At 33.2% G+C, this 18,143-nt stretch overlaps 1 protein-coding gene across 1 annotated transcript in view; it reads right to left on the bottom strand.

The window, feature by feature from the left end:
* The window catches only part of LOC106690909 (neuroligin-1), a gene marked incomplete at its 3' end in the record, with an annotated part of 131,865 nt that overhangs the window by 7,690 nt on the left and 106,032 nt on the right, over positions 1-18,143 (bottom strand). The window contains exon 5 of the mRNA XM_014436507.1: positions 11,706-11,925. Coding sequence (XP_014291993.1) covers positions 11,706-11,925 — 220 coding nt within the window. The remainder of the gene's footprint in view (positions 1-11,705; positions 11,926-18,143) is intronic.

Below are 18,143 nucleotides of genomic sequence, written 5' to 3'. Positions count from 1 at the left end.
AATGGAAACTTTTGTAATAGATTGTCCCTGAAGATGGCCGAATTGGCCGAAACGTTGGACGTGTGAATGAAATAAATGTTTTGAGACTATAATTTTGGATAGTGTTTTTGAATTATTTAGTAAACAATTACCAGTCTCAAGGAAGAAATTTAAAGATTATAAACACAAATACCCTAATCAAAGCAGATTGTAATAATTCATTTTTTTTATTTATGAGTTTCTGAGTAAACACAATTTTCGATTGTACACTGTATCTTCTCGAAAGAGAGTGCTTAAGGAGGAAACAAGCACTGCAGCCAAACTCTTTTTTTTCAACATGTTGCGAGTATCGAACTAAGGCACCGGAGCATGAATGTTGCTGAAGCAGGCGAAGGATGAAGCGTGCCGAGTGTGAATAAATGGCCAACTTTAGCAAGTCATTAAAGCTCGTTAGTGGTGCTATTCAAGGGCCTGCAATTCACCATCCTACCGGCAACTCTTTACTAAATTCTGCTACGGCTGGTATTTATTATCGCCCTGGAGTAATGTGTTTTCTCTTCCCAGGCCGTAAGATAATAAGGTCAATAATAAGTGAAATCCACAAAATTCAACGATTTATGAAGATTTATACCTGAAGTGGTTTTGAAAAAAATGTATACTCTCGCTCACGAGCGGACTTATTTGACACGACACGACATTTGAACACGTCAACTTAAATGTTTACTTTTTTTTTTTAATAACACTTGGCAACTACTAGCTACCTTAAATAAAGTTTCATTTGTGAGAGAAGTCGACTTCATTACCTCTTCCAGTTATGCTCTGTTGCGGCCAACACATGTTTTAACAATCGATAATATAACATATGTTTTTTTTTTATGTTAAAACAAATGAACTCTGTTGTTATTTTTTATACTGTAGAAGCATAAGTAACTCCTTAGTTTGACAACCATTGTGTACACACACCGGCCCAAGTGTCTTTTAATCTCTACACAGTATTAGATGCTTGCTTTCTGACCAACTCAGCAAGAATAAGAAAAAATTTAAATCATAATTTTTTTAACCTGTTTTTTAATTTTTTTAATAGTTATAAATTTGATCAAGTTCTCTTTTTTTTTCTAGTCTGTGTGTTTTGTGAAATTATTTAAAAAATAACATTATCAACATTCGACAGTGTATTCCTTTTTACTTTACTTTCCTTTCACGGTCGGGCTGGCAAATGTTCCTTCTGAACCCCTAACTACCATTTTCCGTCGGATTGACCATGCATTTCCAAAAGCAAAGGATGTTTTCAATGATTTACACTCATTTTTCTTTATACAACCGCTACAACCAATGAAGGGTCAGGGCTTCAATACTTCGTAAAGAAGTACTGTTACTAGACCAACGGTTGTGAAAGGAGGTGATTTGTTCAGAATCGCGCTCGACCGCCAGATTTTGATCCAATTAAGGGTACCCCAGTTAAGAGGCTGGGTGGGTCCCAGGAGGCCTCCAGAACCCACAGGAGTTGATTCATGTTCAAGAAACATCCTTTGATTCATGGCTGCAGTGCAACAGAAAACAATTTTCTACCCAGCTGGATTCGAACTCGGATCCTTAGAGTTAGTAGGCACGCGCTTTACCCCATGACCACCGCGCTACCTCAATTTATTCTCATAGAGGATCTAATTTTAAAATTATATTAATTGCTGATTTTTTGAAGGTGTAAATCGCAAAAACCACGTTCAAGGTTTTCTGCTATAATTATTAACAAATTGTAGATTTATTTTGTGAGGGGGTAGTTTTTTTATTTATTTTGTGGCACTATGCAAATAAATCCAAGGACCCGGGTCCGAATCCGGCTGTGGCAAATATTTTCTGTTTTACTGTAGCCAGGTTGGTTCCTGAGTCCTCTGAGTCTCATTCAGTCTCATTACGTTACTACTCTAACTTGAGTAAAAATCTGGCGGTCAAGAGTGGTTCTGAACAAATCATCTTCTTGCTCAACCGTTGATCTAGGAACAATACTTCCTTGCAAAATACTGAGCCCTTGACCCTTTGTGAGTTTTAGCGGTAAATATTTTATTTTATTCTCATTTACTATCCTAATAGCGAATTTCGATGCGTTTAAAATGTTCAAATAGAATTTCTCGACAGCTCACTGTCGTTATTTTTTTTTTTTATGTTCAACCTTTTTACACGGAAATGCTGGGGAGAAAAATAACCAGATAATCCACGTTACATGCATACTTCCTCAATTATAAGTGAACGCCGACTAATTAAACTTGTGTTTCATATATTCTCATTAAAACCAATGTAGTTGAGAAACATAGGTCGTTTTTAATACGTTACCTAAATTATTTTTAACAGAAAAAAAGAGAAAAAATAATTACAGTGTAACCTATATAAATTGGATCTTAATAGACATAGGATTTTTTTATGACTAAAAGGGGCTTTTCATTTGCTCAGTTTTCCAATTCTAAAGGTTCGAAGAAAGCTGGGCAGAAAATTATTTTCTGTTACACCGCAGCCGTGAGTAAGCCCTGTGGGTTCTGGAGCCCTCCTGGGGTATTTCCAGCCACATAAATTGGGTACATTTTCTGAATAAATCATCTTCTTGCACAACCATTGGTCTAGTAACTGTACTTCCTTACAAAGTACTGCTCCCTTAACCCTTCAGGGGTTGTAGCGGAACAGATTTAAATTTTTAAAAATGTAACTATCCATTGCATAAGAGTATGGTAGGTATGAAGTCATATATAGCATGAGAAAAAGCTTATGACAAATGAGCTGGCGTCAGTCAATAGATCACGTATGAACATATAACTACACAAATAATTTTATAATATATTTTTTACTAATCATATATTTATTTAATATTTTACTAACAAGTAGCAATGGAATCCTGCCAACGAAGTAGTAAAATACCTCGGCGCTCATCTAGATTCCCGCCTTCGAATCACCATATACATTATTAAATAACCCAGACCCACGCAAGGTTAGCAATGTTACATCCCGTCTTCAACAGAAAATGCAATATGATTGAGCCATCCTAATTTTAAAACAATATTAATCCTATTAGTGCTTCGAAGTGTAAAGCGCATTATGCTAAAGAAACGAAAACAAAATTACAAATATTTCAAAACAAGACCCTGGGAATCACAGAAGATGTCTTTTGATTTATAAGAAATATTCAATTATATCGTACCTTGAATTTACCAAAATTTCATTCCCAATGAATTCCAGTAGTAATTTACTTCATAGGAACTCTGAATCTAGTAAATTTGATGTAAGATCAAAGTGGGATGATACAGGCATGTGTACCCATTAGTAGCATTCTAATAATATTTCTACACAAGGTTTCGAGGCCATCTTCATTTAATAATTATAAATATTTAATGTGGTAGGGAAGTTATATGCATGAAATTATGCTCCTATTTAGTTAATTCATATACCACTCATACTTGATGGATTATTTTGAATAGGTTTTTTTTATTTATTTATTTTTTGTAAGACAATAATGTTTTATTCGATATTTTAAACTAAAATCTCGAAAGTTCGATATTTTTCCTTCATTTGCAGAATGCTTTAATCATTTTTCGAGAAAAAAATTATAATAATTATTCCCTATTCCCGCTACGTAACCAATAAACCATAAATTCTCTACTCCTTGTTTCTATGCATGATTCTTAGGCTACATTTGACAACTCAAAAAATTATAATTATATAATGTAGTATTTACTATAAAAATCTTATTAGTCAGTAATATTTATAGTTTATCTCATTTTATAGGTGTTTTTTTTTTATTCATACATTTTTAAATATTAGAAAAAATATGTAGTTTATTTCTAAATTTTTATAATATGACATTCTTTTATTTTAATTCACCTGATATTTGAGTCTTTAAAATAAATAAATAAATAAAACTAAAACATTTTAAGGAGTATATTATTTATTTACGATTACTTATATGTTCACATTCCTCAAGTTCACAAAAATATTTACAATATATAAAAATATTAATTGAATCATATTACTTTACTACTTTCAATACTTTTCATTGAACAACCCTTAATTTTTACTTTCATATTTCTAATAAAGAATTCATTTACAAAAATAGAGTTATAGAAACGAAACAAAATTTGTGGTAATAAATGGAAGACGGTCCAATAAGAGTGCGGTCAAATAAAACTCCAACAGTGATGAAATATTTTAATTGAGCTAACGTTTCGAGAAGAAATATAACAGAAAGTACAACCAAAGGGATGGAAAAGAGGGGATAAGAATAAAATAAAGAAGATGAACGAGACCGAAAACGGATTTCACTTTCTTTTATATTTTTTATTTTTATCTGTTATTATTTCCGTTTTTGTTTATTGTCTATAACCTTTTATTTTTTTTATTTTATTTTTACGTTTTGTGGTATTAGCTCTCTCAGCCTCCACTGACCCATTACCAGTGACGCGGTGAGAGGGATGCACTGGGATCTCAAGAGCTCTGCTCGACCTCTCATAGGTTGGGGATAGAATGGGTTCAAGGATCCCCAGGTCGATAGTGTAAATATTGTGTATGAGTTTAAATACGACTGGTGATTATTTTATTTTTCATGTACATAGTTTGATTATGTTTATTTTCTTTATCATTCTGTTTGTTAATATTTAGACAGAAATATTATTTAATTGTTTGTTTTTTTTCATTTATTTATATTCTTATATTATATTATTTTGGCGTGAATGTAATCAAATATTACTATTACTTAGTGTCCATCAACTTTGTGGCAGATTGTAATATTTTTCAATAAATTAAAATTTAAAATATATATTTTTAGGTTTCGTGTATACCCTTTTAATTTTTCATTTATTTTTTTACTTATTTTAAGTGTTTGTATATTTTTTAGCGAAACGTTAGCTCAATTGCAATAGTTTATCACTATTTGAGTTTTATTTTACCGCACTCGGACGGTCATACATTTATTTATGGCGCACTAAGGGCAGGACAGGTCTTCGGAAGCAGTATTGGCAAGTCTCCGCTTGTGGTTTCAGTTCTACTGAGTTCCGGAACACATCTCATCGGATGTTGAAAGAGAATTCGACAACTCTTTGATATGAAAGGAAATGAAGGACCTGGATGTGATATGGCACCTCAATACACCAGGACAGAGTGGAGGAGGCGTAGAGCGGCTTCACGGCACGCTAAGTGATCACCTTCAATTGTATCAGACAGAGCAAGGACTGGAACTGGACATGGCACCACCACGTACGGTCAATCAATGATATTCCAGCAAAATTTGTGATGTTTAGTGGATAATTTTCACTAAGTTCCTGAAAATTTCAAAAGTATAATTATTATCGGCACTCAAAATAGGACATGAAGTATTCCATAGTGGTGAAAATTACGGAGATGAAAGGCAAAGGGTTAACAATGTAGCAAATCGAACTATAACACTGATAGCCTGAAATATTGGCCTTCAGGTAAAGGAATACTTCAATAGGAGAGAAGAAGCACTTAGAAGTTACGGGCAGTTGGAAACAGAACCGCTTGTTGTTTGCTGTAGTGAAGGGGGTTTGTTACTAGCACTCATTTCCGAGTCAGCACACACAGCACGCACTGCAATCCACTTCAGACGAAACAAAGTGCTCAGCGGAAGATGTGGAATTATTTAGCGAACTCTGTTGGGAATGGTTAATGCCCCTCTGGGTTGCTTTTGAGAAATATTATATAATAAAGGCAGTCATGTCTGCTCTGAATCTTTCATTAGCTCTAGGAGAATTTTCCATAGTTGTTTCCTTTTTTTTCATGAGTCTGTTCTAAATAACTGAGCTAAAGAGAAAGTACGTGCCTAGGTTTTTTTTTTTCTGTAGCCAGTTATTTTCTTTTTCCGGGAAATGAGTCTTCTGAAATGTCTCCTTTTTCCGCAAACCTACATTTTAAGGAGACCTTAATTGAATGATGTCTCTTACAACTTCAAACTTTCTTATCAATTTTAGATGATATGACTTACCATCTTTTTTATAACTTACTTACGTACTAAAACTAAAGATAAAACTTTACTAATTAATAGCTTTACCTTATTGACTAAGCTGACTGAAGAAGGGATATTTGATAATTTTCAATGAATTTTTAAATTTATTACATCACTAGCTAACGAAATTGTTAACTTTAGAGAGTTCTAATTCCTCATCAAGCCTTAATCTTATATCTTTCTCTTTTACAATTTTTTATTAGTTTTTAAATGATTTAAACTAATGTTTTACTGACTTAAAAAGATTTGAAAATAATATTAAGCTATATAATTGCGTCAGTCTTAGTAAAGTTTTATAAATTAGCATTTTATTCCTATTTCTTTATTACTAGATCGGTTTTATTGGCCTTACATGATTATTTTAACGAAAACCCATAATTATTTAAAATGCTATGAGCATTGAACAATTATTAATATTAAAGATCAATTATAAAAAAAATATATAATAGTTAAAATATGGAGTTTATAACAGAATGTTTTGTATCAAAGCTTCATTTTTTGCGATGAGGTTGAATTGCTGATAGCTGAGATTGGAATTTGGTAAACCATTTTTATTTTTATTTTTGATCTTTTATAAAATCATTTATCGATTCCACTTGTTGTTCGTTATCAATAATTAGCTATTACATAAAAACTAGAGGGAATATACCCCAATTATCAGTACCTTGTTTCGGAATGGTTGCAGTTTTTTTTTCAGCCTCCACAACCATACATCAGTAATAACCTTAATATTGTTTTGTAAATAATAAATAGTTAGATTGAATAATAAATATTCTATGCAAGACGATGATGGAATGATCTCTAAGGTATGGTACTATTTTACTCGCAGGACTCCATTGCACTATTTTACTTTTGAGGACCAGTTTATGTGAGTCTGAGGGGCGTCCAAGAGTAAAAACATTTAAATTACATTTTTCAATGATAGAGCTGGCCATCAATTTATATAGTATATAAAGTTACAGATCTTTGAGGTCTTCAGTATATTTCTGGTCATTATATCACTGGATTATAAAAAAAACGATGTCTGTTTTATAAATTGTTTATTTTACTCTTCAATGGGATTTGTTTTTTTTTTCCTTTTTTAAAATGAGAATACGACGCTCTTCATTTTATCTGATTTGATGACATAAATATTCAATATTTTGTGCTCCTTCTCTACTTTTTAAGTAGGTCTTTCCGATTGCGTTACTAGCTCTGACCTATTACCTGGAATATTATGAAGAAAAGCTATTGATGTGGAATTTTGACATTTGGTACCGATATTACCAGTAAAAATGGAAAACAAACTGGAAACATATGTACCCCTTGTGGAACACTACACATGAGATGAATGAAGTTAAACATTTCTTCAGAAACTTTCTCTGCCAAGTATCGCTTATTTAAAATGAAGCTGTTCAGGGCACCCTAGGTAGTACATCCGTTGGTAAAGTCCAGGTATAAAGTCGATTTCTTTTGTTGCTGTTGATAATTCTAGTTACTTCGTTTAGTTACCTAACCAAAGAATGATCTATGCTTAATAAAGCTTGAATTCCAACTTGTTCTAATGGAATGAATGAATGAATCTGGTCTTTTTGTCTGGCACTATACCTTATACCTACCTGGTAGGTTCTATATCTTTTTTATAAGATTCTGTTTTCTAATTTTGCTAATATACGTATAAAATATCAACGTATTTTCTTTGGCACACCAACATTTCGAAAACCGCACATCCAATTTGTCACCAATTCGAAGAAAAGTTAGAGATGGGCCCTGTATCAATTGCGTTTATTTTTACTTATACGTACTATTTTTGCTTACTGATGCGCTAAATAATTTTCATTGCGATACATACATGTTTCATATGTGGTTTCCCCATTATATTTATTTAAAAATTAAAATTAAAATCTGCTAAAACCCAAGAAGGGTTAAGGGTGCAGTGCTTTGTAAAGAAGTACTGTAACTTGACCAACGGTTGTGCAAGGAGGTGATTTGGTGAGAATTATGCTCGACCGCCAGATTTTTATGATTTATGAGGGTGGGTAGACCCCAAGAGGGTTCCAGATTCCACAGGTTTGCCCAAGGCTACAGTGTAACAGAAAACAATTTTCTGCCCAGCCGGATTCGAACCCGAATCCTTGTAGTTAGTAGCATCACAGTGCCACCACATTCCCCTTTTTTATTTTAATTTTCAAACGATATACAAATTATTAAATCATAAAAGTAAATTAATGGTGTCAAAAAGTCGACGACTTTATTACGAAGAAATTTAATATACTAATATATTTATTTGTTTTAGATATTCTTCTTATTTTAAAGTATTAAAATTATTTATTTTCATTGTCTTGTCTTTTAATGCACCCATTGATTATATACTTAACTGAAGATAATAAATTTAATAATATCCAACAATTTCATCAAAATCTTACTTACACCGTTTATTACATATGGCCATATTTAACATAATTTCAAAATTAGCTTGGAACATACAAAAATTTTAATAAATTAAAAATTAGATGAATAATTTAAAATAAATAAAACATGGTAAGTTGATTAAATTGTGATAACGAATGAAACATTAATTGCATAATTTTTGGACTCATTCGTTAAATATTGAAACTGTGCCTGAATAAAATATAAAGGGCTAAAACAATCTAGGCAACTCGGTCACGATCCATTCTCTTCATTTACATTTCATACAGCCAATGGCCCAGTTCTGGGCAATCGTGCTCTTCCACTAGAGAACAGAATAGAATAGTAAAACTATTCAAACGTTTATTTAGTGAAATTAAAAATCTTTTACTTCAACAACAGATAGGTTTTTCGGCATTATTTGTGATTCATTTATTAATTTATTCAGCCGCCTGAGGGGCGATCATGATATGAGAGGAGAGGAGCAATTAGATTCCAACAAAATCAACAGGAGTGAAAAGGAAGTAAACAGCTTTCTGAGGTTTCATGCATTGTCCATAGTTCTACACTGAAATTAATTTTGTGTCATGACATTAGGGAAGGAAGTTATTCGGGCTTCGCAAGACGTGAGAAGGAAACTGAGTACAAAAAAGGAATATATTGTTACTTGAAGTTACTAGATCGTTGCATCTAAGTGAGATTAGCTACAGGCGAGACTTAATTGATCATCACCTCACTAGTTAAATAAAATGCTTAATAGCCTCTCAGGAATTAAAGATGGAGCCAATAGAAGATTTCATCAAAAAACATGTTCATGAAGTTCTACTTCCACTTACCGACAGTTGAAGCAGTGACCTACAACTTGGGAAAACCAACCAAAACTCGAAGACTGAAGCCCAGGCTGCTGTAGGGCATAGTGTTATAAGTTCTATATGTATTAGTTCGGTTATTGTCACTCTAAAATTTTATTCTATTTTAATTATTTTGTCTCTCCATATTTTTCTTAAATTACCTTCTTTTTTCCCCATTAGAGGTCAATTATTAATTTTGTTAAATCATGCCATAATGCCATTGTTGTTTCTATTAACTTTACTTTTATCTTTTATAAAGAATTATTATTTTAACCTGTTCATTTTATCTTTTTTTTATTTATAACGTTGTTTATAGATAGGGATGTTTTTTGTGTGAGATCAACTTAAGACCCTTCCTTGTATGCAGAAAAAAGCTCAGACAAGTAAGAGCCAAGCTTCTCTCTGTACTCATCTTCTCTGTCCAGACTCTTTACTGCATTTAATAAGGCAATACTAATACCCACAATCTTAAGATATTCCCACATCTTATGCCTTGGCACACTGTCATAAGCCTGTTTTAGGTCTATAAAATCTATGTAAGATATATACAAACAGCTCTTCCTTTCTCCTTCGTTTTTCTATGAGCTGCCTTAGGACAAATATGCTGTCCGTACAAGACCTGGCTGCAGTGAAGCCAAACGTTTCCTCCGAGGTAACAAACTCCTCTTCTCATTTACCCTTCAGAATCCTTGCAATTACCCTTGATATAGAACTCTGGGCACAGATGCCTCTATAATTTCGGCATTCATTCCTGCCCCTTTTCTTGTATATAGATGTAAGAAATCCTGTCCTAAGATCTTGTGGTAGCTCTTGCGTTTGCAATATAAGATTTATTAGCTTTGTAAGGTCAATAGCTTCACCGAAATACCTCCAGGTTCTGCTACGTTTCCACAGTTCTGAGTGCAAAAAGAACTTCATCCTCTTGCACAGTTACCTTACCTTGTACATGCTCCTCAGGTGGATATGTACCAGACCATTCTGGTTTTGTTTCAGTGAGCAGATTTTTGTAATGTTTCATCTAGGTCTTTTCACTTATTAGAGGAATCAGATTACCATTCACTTGTGTTCCGAGAGCTTTAAGTATCCTCTATGATTCAAGAATCTTATTGTAGCCCAGGGTGTTATAAATCTTCCTGCAACAGGCCGCCTATGCTTGGTTCTTGCTTTCTGCAACAGTGCTCTTTACCAGTGCATTTAAGCTTCTATATTCTCTCGAATCTTCCTGGCTTCAGCTACATAGCCATTTATTGAAGGGAATTTTTTTCCTTCCTACCATTATTTTGTAGGATTAGTTTCTATCTCTAGGGCTTCACTAGCTGCTTCATTGATACACTTATTAATGTTCTCATATTTCTCAACAGCATCACTGTTCCCTTTATCAATCAGTCCCATTATCAGTTTTGTCTTCCAGGCGGCGTTTGTAGAGGTCCCTAATGCTTTCATCATTGAGTAAGTGAAGCTTATACTTACGCTTATCTAAGCATTCAGATTTTGCTTGTTCAAATTTAGCTTACTTCCTTCTCCACAGTGCTTCCGCACTCCATTCCTCGCTGGACTCTCACATCCAATACTGGTAGTAGGCTATGTTGCTTGGTAATACAGTAATCCAAGATAGAAGGTCTGAATGACAGTTTACTTCAAGTGAGTTGATGCTCCTTTGTATGCTGGAAGAAAGTGTTTTGTACTTTTTACACGGAGCCTGAGGCCGTTTCATTTACTTCCTCCTATTATTTAATTACTCCTACCTGTACCCAAAACCGGATTTCCTTTTTCTTCCTTTCCAACTCGAGGATTCATATTGCCCATTATAAACACTTGGTCCTTATCCCTGATCTTCTCTAGATTAGACCAAAGTATGTCATCGAAAAGGTGTCTAATCTATTCGTTCGACGTTTCAGATGTATTTTTTTTTAAAGAAAACAATAGTATTTTTTTTAAAGAAAACAATATTATTTATTTATACTTATGAAGACAAAAACAAAATTAACTTTTGAAAAACAATCATAGATCACGAAATATAATTATTTTTTGGCATTTAAGTAGAGTAGTTATTATCTTCGAGTGAACTTGATTCGGGGATTAAATGGTGGGTTTTTGTAACAACTATTACCTATAAAAATAAGTATAACTTTTTGGGAAAATCACGAAAGGAGGTTTGGAATAGGTCCTAAAAGGTCCACAGAATTTTTTTATAAGCTCAATACGTTTGTGATGAGTATTTTTCTACAATAACGTTTTCTCTATATGTTGCAGTTTGGATTGAATATCTCAACAATGCTCTTAAAAATTAGGATTTTTATTCCTTAGACGGGGAGTGGAGAAGAAGTGGAGAGAATCTAATGGAAAATCAAGTTATTTCATTTATAAATAAAATATTAATGTTGGACAAAATATGGTGTGGTTAAAATTTTGAGGTATTACTGAAAATACAAATACTATTAAATAGGAAGTGTTCATTTTTGGTGTTATATACAATACTTTTGACATACCTGTAGGTGCTCTTGACGAAAGTCCTCAGTATATTGGTCCTCCGATCGGGTTCTATTCCATACATGACGTCCTCACCGGTGAAGGAGAGGAAGGCCTCCGCTCTCACCACGCCGAGCAAGAGGTCATACCTCGACAGCTTCGTTACTACACTTTTCCGAGATACGACCCATTCGTGCTGGCCATGGTCTCTGCTCCGTGTTTTCATGCCGATTCCATTGTCTGTAAAAAATATTAATTTTGAAGGTTACTTAAATATGAGTTGATGAAAACATGTAATTAAAATTGACTCTGCGATTACCAATAACAATATTTTAGTATTTTACATGTAAATAAATAAATCGTGTACCAATATTGTCCTAACTGAGAAAACGAACAACATTCAAGAAAAATACATAGAAAGAAAAGCAGAAATAGGAGACGATCAGTGCGAGAAAAAATTAAACAAAATAGTGAAAGTATACTTATTTATTTAAACTTCAGGAGGATATTTAAATATATTGCGAACAAGGCTTGGCTGACATGTAACACTTAATGTAAATATTAAACAAAAGAAAAATAAATAAATACAAAAATTCTTCATAATTCTTGAAAATTATACTGAGTGATAAAAATGAAATTGTTAAGATAACAATCTCCGGAGGTCGATTAAGCCAAGTAGCTATAAAATGTTAATAAAAACAATTTACCTACTATATAAAGAAGCATAATTTTTATCTATTAATTATTTATAAACATTGTTACATTGAATCATATAAATGTAACTAAACATTTATATTACGTCACTTGTGCTATGTCCTTAAGAAACACTGTGGAGCTTAAGTAATTGTTCAAATACCACTCGGAAAATTGCTAAGAACCGGCTAACTTCTGTTGACAAATTATCAGGAATTATTATTTCATATAGTTATCAAAATCCTGTTCGATATAGAGCAGGCTTTTGATCGAGACTGCTTTACAAACTAAGTCAATTGCTACCTCCTACATACTTTCTCATCATCCGTTCCTTTCTCCCTGACAGATTATTCAAAGCAAATCACACTGGTTTCTATTCAACCCTCTTCACTCAGTCCGCTGGTGTTCCTCAAGGTAGTATCTTCGGTCCCATACTCTACTCAGTCTTTACAACTGACATCCCAACTATCTTAACACTATCCTCACCACGTTTACAGTTGTTAGATATGTCCTCGCAGTTAATAATAACCCTTTCATTGTATCCCAAACTCTCCAATCCCATATAACAATCCTCGAAGAATGGTGCCGAAATTGAAGGATACAAATAAATCCCAACAACTTCCATTAAGTCACCTTTACTCTTCGTCTTAAACCTACCGACTACCCTGCAATATACTTAATTAATGTCCCTCTTACCCCTGTAGAACAGATCCGCTACCTTGGACTATATCTGGACAAACGACTAACTTCCTCACACAAGACTGAAAAGACAAGAAACTGCTCTTCGACTATTACATCACTTACTAGAGAAACGGTCTAAAATTCCAATTTATTACATAAAACTGATCTACATGACAATAAGGCCTATTTGGACATAAGGAGTTGAACATTGGGGCTCAACTAAACCTTCGAATTCCTCTCATATCCAATCCTTACAATCCTCAATGCTCCTTACTTTGTCACAAATAAAAATATTAGTGTTTCATGAGTAACCAATTCTTCCATTATTAACTCCCTTAAACCCACTAGTTTCTAACCTTGGTTTCTCTTCTATTCCTGACAATCTTTCGGGGCGCCTCAAAAGAAGTTGATCAAGAGATCATCTGAGATAAAAACTTTAATAAGTGTTACAAATGGGTTCTCTACATGTCATTATAATTTTACATCAAATTTACTGGAAGTATTATTATGTACAGTTGTAAATTTCAATGAAGATGAAAAAATCAAAACAAATACATTGGAAATAAATCAAGCAATTTGAATTCTAAACCTTGTAAATAATGAAAACTTAATATAAATTTAATAATTTTAGAATTTTGAAATAAACTTAAAAATTTCATTTACTTTTTTATACATGCAATTATGAATATTAAAATCAATAAATAAAGGTAGAAGGGTTATTAGTTTACTGTGTATGTGTAATGTATACAACTAGCATACGAATATAGCAACATAACCTCACTTTTTACACTAAAAGAGAAGTAAAAAGAACAAAAGTTTTGTAAATATGCAAAGAGAGAGACGGAAAGGCTAAGAGAGGAAACGGAGCCGACAATGTGGACTCGCTGAAGAGAAGCACTCCTCCTTGTTTTGACAATCGCTGAGGACCAGGTAGACCACAGCTCTTGCTCTTCCTAAAAGGGATTGTATGTCCTCCCATTGTCCCGTTTGTTTGAATAATCCGGTTATAGCTGGGTCAGTGTCGAGCACGGGTAAAAACAAGCGGGAAAATTTTCTAGGCTGGAGGTTTTTCAACCTGAATGTCAACGGTTTTGGTTAGGAACAAAAAAAAAGGAAATGTTTGTTATAAAAATAGAGTTTCTTATATCTCATTAAGTGGCATAAATATTTCATAAAAAAGACAAGAGAGTAAAAAAAAAAAATACTTGGAAAGTTTTTTTAGAATTTTGAAAACATCAATTACAATATTTTCATTTTCCTCTCTGTTGTTTATTAAGTTACTGACTTAATAAATGATTTACAATTAACATTCTTGCTTCTGTGTCAGAAAGGAGTTTTTGTGTTTTTACTGAGAACTGATAATTGGCCTTTGTTATACCATAAGTACAATATTCGAATTTAATAGGAAGTTTTTCTGCTTTAATTTCAAATAAAGTGTCAATCTTCGAAAAATATTTAATTACCTCGTTAAAAACGGAAAAAATTAAAAGAAATTAAAAGCTGGTGGCTGGTGAGATGGTAATCTGAAAGTCGGATTTAGCATACCGTAAACATATAGAACTTAAGATTTTTTTCTGAGAACGACCTTTGTGATGATTTGAAATTTAGATTAGTGTAGAAGCGCCACAAGTTACCCAATACGGAAAAGGTTTCAAGGGAATGATAATTAGGAATAACAATTACGAAAGAGCTGTAAATATATATAAGTTACGTTCTGAGTCAGCTATTACTTTGATGACAGCTGACTGAGGAGATCAGCTGATTGAATGTATGTAAAGAGATCTACCGAGCCCAATAAAGCACGACTTTTACAGCAGTCTAAGCCAATCTCATCTTATTCCTTAATTTTTTTTTTAAGTTTTGCTTTAGCCAATACTTAAATTATATCTATTTTTAACAATAACTTTTATATATTTTATTTTATTATTAGATTTTATATATTTTAAAAAATAGCTTTCTAAGAAATTTCCAAAAGCCTAGGAATGAGGAGGCGAGATTGAATTTCTCTGAGCGTTATGTGTTTGAATCATGCCTAGATAAGTTAATATTCACTGATAATTAGTAGTTAGCATCCATAGTGGTGGCTAATTTAAGTAACATTTAAGGCTCATTTAGACGACTCGATCATTCGACCTAAGCATACATTACCTTATGACCCTCTACCAATTAATAGAGCATAGCATTTCCACCAATCGATTCGAAACTAGACGTCCTCGTACCATCACTATCAGTGTTGGAATATCCAAGTTAGCCGCAATCCACTCAATCTAATCAGGCATAGAACACGCCCAAGTTGAATATTGAACATCCATTTTCCTTCTACCCAGCACCATTATATAAATATTACCAAGCATATTCTTAACTTCGTTCAAGAAGGGTCACTTTAAAATGGGATGAGATTGTGCTATATGAGGTGAGAATATGCCATTTAACGCATAATAATCTGGTGGCACAAATAAAAACTATTTGCCTTCCCGTTTATCAGTGGTATATTTTTTACAAATTAATATCACCCATGAGCCTCACTTTTTTTTTGACAATTCATTGTTTCATCACTTCGTTGCAACAAGCAAATGTGTTTTAATATTAGGAATTAATTTTATACATTCTTAAGCAATATATTTTTCATTATTGTCTGACGTAGACCTATTTTTGATATTAAAAAAAACAGTTTTTTTTTTCAAAAAATAATTTTTACATTAAAAGCAACAACGTTCAATGGTCAAACTAAAAAAAAAAGTATATCATTTATTTGTCATAATGTTATAATTTTTGTAATTAATTAAATGAATCTAAGTTATTAACGGTACTGGTATTATTTGCACTTCTAATGAAAAACCATTAGCAATTAACACAACTGAATCGATGTCATCAATAAACTCTCCCCATTATATATGTAATATCTTATACATGTAATTCAACATTTATTACCTATATTTACATATTATAATATTAGATGCTGTAAGTTTTCAAATCTATATATTATGAAAGATCTTACCCTTCCTAAGGTTTAGCAGAAGAAGTAGGGAATTTTTCTACCTGACTTTCCGTACCTCAGTCATCATCTCTGTTTCAATCTGACCCCTAATGTTTATTGTTTATTTTTATTAATTTTCTCAATATCTCCCATTACATATTACTGTACCTCACCGATGCCATATTTACTTCACCTATCTGTTCTACTTTATACACCTACCTCTTTATCATATTTATAACTATTTCAAACGAGTTTTGTTCTAAAATTAATTAGTCTAGATCTATATTTAGAACTTTATCATATATGGCTGTATTTATTAGTAACTAGTTTCTAGTCCACCTATATGTATACTTTCTTATACTATTTTTTTTTTAATATATACTTTATAAACATAACAATTGTTTTGAAATTTTTTTTTTAAATTTTAATATTCTGTCAATTATATAATGTTTGTATCTTGTTTTTTTATTTAGCCCCTACGAAGCCCTAAAAGTGGGGCAAAAAGTTGGTTAACAATAAATAGTCATATTTTACTATTTTGATACAACAAATAGTTTTCTTTTACTATTTTGATATCTTTATTGACCGACACCCGTGTTAATTTCCTACAAACATCCTCTTTTTTTTTATTTATTTATTTTTTTTACAATTGTAGTTGTTCTAACAATAAAAATCACAGTCAAACAATTCCATAGATTGTTGTGTAAAAAAATTATATATATTCTTTGTATTGTAAAATCTTAAACTTTCTTAAATATATTCCAGAGAAAAGTGATTCAATTAAGGTAGTAAATAAAAAATAAAATATACCTTCGTATTGGAATTTCTTGAGCAAATACGTTGGAGGAAGTCTTGTTATAACAAAGTGAAGAAGAAAATCCTCATCGAATTTCCATATTGCTTCTCTCAGAAGGCATTCGAGAAACAGAGCCATTATTCGTAACCGTTAAGGAAAAATAATTTTTTAATTTCTTCTAGGCAATAATTGTCATTAATGCTTTATTATTTGATAGCCATAGGACTATCATATGATAGAGAAATGATTATCATGATCATATGATAGAGAAATTTGGAAGGGGCAATAGACACTGATTTCTCCTAGTAACTAGTATATTAAATTTAATAGTTACAACTGAGGAAGTAATAAAAAAAGAAATGAATTTTTAATGACACTTTTACAATGTCATATAACATTATATAGAAAGATAAAAGATAACGATTATCGGTTCTTTAATGCTCATATATAATTGCAAGATGACAAAATGTTTTGTTGAACAATAAAATCAGATATTTTTATTACTTTGTCTAGATTAATAGGGCCAGTTCAGCTCTCATGGTTGAAGAATAGAAGTGCTCCATGAGATGGTGATGTAGGAGCCGACCTTGCTCATGTGTGAGAGGAGGCTGATGGGGCAATAATGCCCGGGCGAGTCACCCTTCTTCCAAGGCGTGAGTAGTTGTACTACGATCGCTGGTTTCCAGGCCGCTGGGAAGTACGAGGTCCGTATGCACGAGTTGAAGATGTTCAACAGGAAGGCTTTACCCTTCCTCGGGAGCATCTTCTGTAGTACACTGGGGATCCCGTCCTGTTCAGAAGACGTGTTACCCTTAGTGCGGTGTAGTACCGACTCCAGCTGGCTGAAGGTGTAGAAGACAGGCTTCTCAACGGGACTGGGTGGGCTTCCAGGTGGTGGTGGAGGAGCATTAAGAGCATCCCTCGAGGTATAGCTAGAGGCCAGTAAGGCAGCCTGCTCCCCAGACGTCATCAGGTCGTTCCCATCAGTCAGATGTACTGTCCTCCTCTTGGTGACAAATGTCCTGACCAGCTTCCAGAACTGTCTGTGGTCGTCATGTGTTCTTCGGAGTTGGTCATGCCAGAGACCTGTCTTCCAGTCACGCATGAGGAAGGCTATCTGCCGGGTCATCGCATTGATGGCTGGTTTCAAGCTGTAGTCACGCGTGCGCAGGAAGACATTGGGCAGGTTGTTCCGCTGACCAATCAGAGTGAGGATGTGCTACGGTGGCTTCCTGATGGCTTTGGGGACAGGAATGAACTTCGGGATGTTCCTATTGGCTGCCTTCTGTGTGGTGGTGGTGATTACCTCTA

Source organism: Halyomorpha halys, unplaced genomic scaffold (genome assembly GCF_000696795.3).
Source record: "Halyomorpha halys isolate HHAL.00 unplaced genomic scaffold, Hhal_1.1 Scaffold1965.1, whole genome shotgun sequence".
In the NCBI taxonomy this organism is placed as follows: domain Eukaryota; kingdom Metazoa; phylum Arthropoda; class Insecta; order Hemiptera; family Pentatomidae; genus Halyomorpha; species Halyomorpha halys.
Note: the sequence above shows the minus strand (reverse complement) of the source record. Positions and strands in the feature narration are given on the sequence as shown.